General features: G+C 28.3%; 3 protein-coding genes across 3 annotated transcripts; 2 read left to right on the forward strand and 1 right to left on the reverse strand.

Moving 5' to 3' along the window:
- Nucleotides 1-39: 39 nt before the first annotated feature.
- On the forward strand, nt 40-963 carry Chro.40205 (hypothetical protein). The annotated part of the gene is made up of 1 exon (XM_660458.1): nt 40-963. One exon carries the CDS (start codon nt 40-42, stop codon nt 961-963), a length of 924 nt encoding a protein of 307 aa, XP_665550.1.
- A 296-nt stretch (nt 964-1,259) lies between these two features.
- Chro.40206 (dynein light chain Tctex1) lies at nt 1,260-1,715 on the forward strand. Its single annotated transcript, XM_660459.1, has 1 exon — nt 1,260-1,715. One exon carries the CDS (start codon nt 1,260-1,262, stop codon nt 1,713-1,715), a length of 456 nt encoding a protein of 151 aa, XP_665551.1.
- Nucleotides 1,716-1,971: 256 nt separating this feature from the next.
- On the reverse strand, nt 1,972-4,464 carry Chro.40207 (CG8611-PB). The annotated part of the gene is made up of 1 exon (XM_660460.1): nt 1,972-4,464. One exon carries the CDS (start codon nt 4,462-4,464, stop codon nt 1,972-1,974), a length of 2,493 nt encoding a protein of 830 aa, XP_665552.1.
- Between the last annotated feature and the right edge of the window lie 600 nt (nt 4,465-5,064).

Raw genomic sequence — 5,064 nt, forward strand, 5'->3', positions numbered from 1 at the left:
CAAACTTTGTCTAAAATAGATTCAATAAATGAAATAAGCATGTTGAGAACTGGAAGATTCCAAGATGCTCAAAACTATAGGGAAGGAATAATGAAAATAACTCAAGAATATAATGGGCTTTATGATCGTACTAGAAATGAATATATTGAGAGATTATTGGAAAGACAAAAAAATCATGATATGGAAATAAAATTAATGATATCAAGCCATAAAGAAGACATTGACAAGATGAACGACTATTTTATTGAAGAAAAAAGGAAGATAAGTGAACAACATGATAGACAACTAAACGAGTTGCTGCAGGAGAATAAAAGAAAAATTGATATTATGAAATCAGATCATTCTTTAGAATTAAGGTTAGTACAACAGAAATATAAGCAAATAATTAATGATAACAATAAAGAAAAAGATAACTCAATTCAAGCTTTCAAGATAAAATTTGAGCATATATTGATTGATATGGAGAGTAATAAAGATAGGGAATTATTGAATATGCAAATAGAATATGAAGATAAAATCAACGAACTAAAAGAAAATTATAAAAATATTATAGATAATTTAGAACTTGAATTACAAAGAAAAGAATTGCAATTCCAAGAAGAAAAGAAAATGATAATTAATGAGTTTGTCACAGCTCATAAAAGAGAGGTTGAGATATTAAAAAGTCAATCAATTAAATCCTTTGATTTTGAAAGAGATATTGACAGCCAATTAATTACTGATACTAATATTTCTAGTAATGATAACAATAATGACGAAAACATTGAAAGCAATAAAAAGGATAAGATCATCTTGGGTGATGATAAAAAATATAACGAAATTATCAAGAGATTAGATAATATAACAAGTAGAAGTTCTTCAAAAGCTGAAAGTGGAAAAATTGGATTGTTTGAAAATAAGCATTCATCAACTACAAATTCGACTGCATCATCTTCGGCTATTCCATCAAACAATATATGTTAAATTATTTATTTTAATAACGGCTTTTGCTATTTTAACAATTATTCTCGTATTTTCCATTTTTTTGCTTATGCTTAATGAAAATTTATATATTAGAATCTTAAATTTAGCACACATTAGGCGGGAGAATGTGGCGCCACTCACTCTCGTAGATTAATTATGTGGGCTTTAGTATATTTAAATAAATCAAGTTAAATTCAGGTTGTGCAAAAGAAATTATATATAAATATATATAATAAGAAACCAGGAAGATTAATATTAATAAGAAGTCAATTTGATTCATTAGTACTTTAATTAAAATGTCAAGTTCATCAAATTTAGGGAGTGACCCTTCAAATCCTACAAATAAATCAACTGAAAACCCCGTAGGTGGTACGGCAGAACATGATTTTGATCCAAACTCTATGCCCAATGGACAGATCTCGTCAATTTCTTCATTTTCTTCAATAAAGGATGGCGTTCAAGATTGTATTATTACATCTATCAACTCTGTTTTAGACCAATCCACTGAATATAATGCTTCTGAAGTCACAACATGGGTAGATTCAATTACAAGTCAATGTTTAGAGAATTTACGCAAGCTGAGCGAGAAATTCAAGTATATTGTGAGTGTTATCGTTTTACAAAGGAGTCCCGCAGGCTTCCATCTGTTTACTACATGTTACTGGGACCAGGCAAATGATGGAAGTGTTACCCATCGTTGGGATAACAAAAACTTGCATTGTGTCGTGGTCGTATATGGAGTTGCATATTAGTTATTAGTGAAAAGTGTAAATAGAAGCTAATTATTATGCATGACTTGCCAAGCATAATATAATTGGAATAATAGGGAATTAAATTAAGAAATTGATAATGACCTCGATTTTATTTTCTTATTTTTTGCATATCTTCCTTTAAATTATAAATGCATTATAAATCAGTAACTAGAAAGTATGAAAGAGGTAATGGGAATACAAGTTAAAAAAACTAATATATATTATCAATAGTACTAGAAGAAATTCTAGAAAATCATCATTCGACATGAATTTCACTTTTCTTCTTCATAAGTTGTAGTGCCTTATCAATTATTCCTGATTTATTTAAATCAGATTTAAAGTTAAAATCCTTGAAATTTGATTTATTTTCACTTTTTTTCCTAATGTTTGGCGTTTCCTTTTTAACTTTGGATATTTGCTTGTTAAATGTCTTCCTGATCATTTTTTTGGAATTTTCTATCAAGTTAGGTTTGTTTTTTTTCAACAAATTATTTTTATTGTTAATATTCATTCTTTCCTTATGGCTTATAACTCCATCTAGATACTTAATATGGCCAATAATTTTATTTGGTTGTTCATTAATTCCAAAAGAAGATGCAACATGGCCAAGGTGTAGTTTTTTAATTGAAAAAATCTTTGAAAATTCACGGTCATAACTCATATATGATCTTACAAAAGCAATGTATGCTCTCCTGGCTTTATTTAATAACTCATTATGTGAGTCATTTGGATCTAATGTAATAATTTTATTAATAATAGAATAGAAAAAACCAGAGATATCATCTATTTTTCCAGAATTATTATTGTTTGAAATTAAACCTTCCCAAATTGTAGTGTCACTTAATTTTATAATTCCATTTTTACCTGTGATATTATAATTTTTTAATATTTCCAAATAACCTTCCTCTGTTGGCCTAAGAAAAATTATTCCTGTTCCCTTATCTCCCATGCGAGCAGTTCTTCCCATTCTATGAACATATTCTTCTATTGATTGAGGTGGATCTAACTGTATTACTGTGTCTATCTTCGGAAAGTTTAATCCTCGACTTGCTACGTCAGAAGTAATTATTACCCCACCTTTCTTGCTTTTTTCAAAAGAATTTAATTGGCCAAGACGATCATCTTTATTCATATGCCCATGAAGCATAAAAATAGGTGGCTGTGTAACCGATTCGTTATTTGAAACAATATCGCCATCATCAAGATATTTATTTTCATAATTTAAATTAGAGGACTCATCATACTCTACTTCATCATCGAAAATAGAATTTTTAAATATATATTTATCAAACATGCTTTCAAATATTTCAACTAACTGTGAACTATTTGTAAACCATTTCTTATGGCCTTTATGAAAATTATTATTATCAGATCTTTTCTTGTCTATCCTTGATTCAAATTCAGAGTCAGAGTCAGAAAGAATCATCTCGCCATTTAAATCTGTATCTGACTCGCTGTCATAACCATTGTTCAATTTCTTTTTCTTATTACTTTTAAATTTATTTGGTATTCGATCGTTTTTTGTTTCGCTACGCAAATCTTTATTATCAATTTCCTTTTTAAAATTCTCTAGTAATTTGATTGAATTCTTAACGTTAGGACCACCTTTTATCAATAACTTTGATGGCCATCTAATACTTTGTAATAATGCAAAGTAAAATTCTACAACCTGGGTGCTAGAAACAAACAATACAGTTCTTTTCCCACTTCCTGTACGTGATAATAGCAATGAAATAAGAGCCGGAATTCTGAATTTATCTTGAACAATCACATACTCTTGACGAAGATTAATTGGAACTGAGAATAATCCTTTGATTGGAATATTCTGGTTTCCCTCTAAAACATCTTGGAATATCTCTAATTCTCCATCGTCTTTCTTATGGCCTATTTCTCGATATTGATCCAATACCAACCATTCAGGATTATTTTTGAGAGAATATCTTGCTAAATCTTCTACAGGTTTTGATAAAGTTGCGGAAACAAGAATAATTTGTCTATTAACTTTATCTAATTTTTTCTCTTTATTAACTTTAACATTCAATAGCATTGACAACTCTTCATCATCATCTCCGTTATATAGTCCGTTACTACTTAAATTTGCATTTTGATTTATTACAAATTGATAAATTTTTTTATAAGATGCCCCAAAACCTTCTTCTAATAATCTATCAGCTTCATCTACTATTAAAGTTTTCAAGTTTGTAACCTTAAAACAATTTGTTGAATCAATATGATCTAGAATTCTGCCAGGAGTACCTCCTAAAATTGTGATTCCTTTTCTTAGCCTTGCTTTTTCACTTTTTCTCTTTTCGCCTCCGCATATGCATCCTGTTACACACCAAGACATTTTTTGAACAATTAATCTTGCAGTTTCAATAGTTTGTATACAAAGCTCTCTTGTTGGTGTCAAGATTAAAATAATTGTCCCATCGCTTCTCTGAAAAGTTGTCCTTCCAATATCGTTTAATAAACTTCTCTGTATTGCTGGTACTAAAAATGAAAGAGTCTTACCTGTTCCTGTAGGAGCCCTAAATAGTATATCGCCTCCATTAAGTATCTTTGGAATAACTGACTCTTGAACCTTAGTCATTTTCTCGTATCCCAAAGAATTTAATTGAGAGACCAATTTCTCATTTAATCCTTTTACGTCAGAAAATTTACGTGTATAAATTGACTCTGGTTTTGATTGCTCATTTATCTCCTCCTCCTTCAATTCTTCATCCGGAAAATATAATACATTCTCATCCATACTTAAATTAGTATAAATATATCTTTAGCCACATATATAAAGTAAATAAATTATATAAAATGCATAATATATTTTATGCAATATAAATTTTTTTTTTTATTGTCAAATTTTACATTATCTATTTAAATACCGCTAATTTTGGCGCAATTTTTTTAAGCCTTGAGTTGCGAATAAAATTATTCAAATAATTTTTCAATCCATATATATATATATATATATGGATTGAAGAATTATTAATCTGCTATGAATAATGTTTCAATTAATTTCATTTGAATGGCTCAGGTTTTTTACTTTAAAAGTTTTTTTAACTCAAATTTTATTTACTATTTACTTAATAGATTATTTAATTTCCCCTTTCTTTTTTTTCTTACTTTTCATATTCTTTAAGACAATGTTTAAAGTTTTAGCGATAATAGCATTGAGAAATTTTGAACAACCATATACACAGTAATTTATAAGAAACATTAATTATGAGGAATATTTCTAAAATAAATTCCATCTCAAGTGCTTGGCAACACATGTATTAAATTTTGTGTATTTTAAATCAATTTGAAAAAATTCGCTTTGAATAAATTTCTAATCATCGATTAATGATTAAAA

Source organism: Cryptosporidium hominis (genome assembly GCF_000006425.1).
Source record: "Cryptosporidium hominis TU502 chromosome 4 CHRO014103, whole genome shotgun sequence".
Classification (NCBI taxonomy): Eukaryota; Apicomplexa; class Conoidasida; order Eucoccidiorida; family Cryptosporidiidae; genus Cryptosporidium; species Cryptosporidium hominis.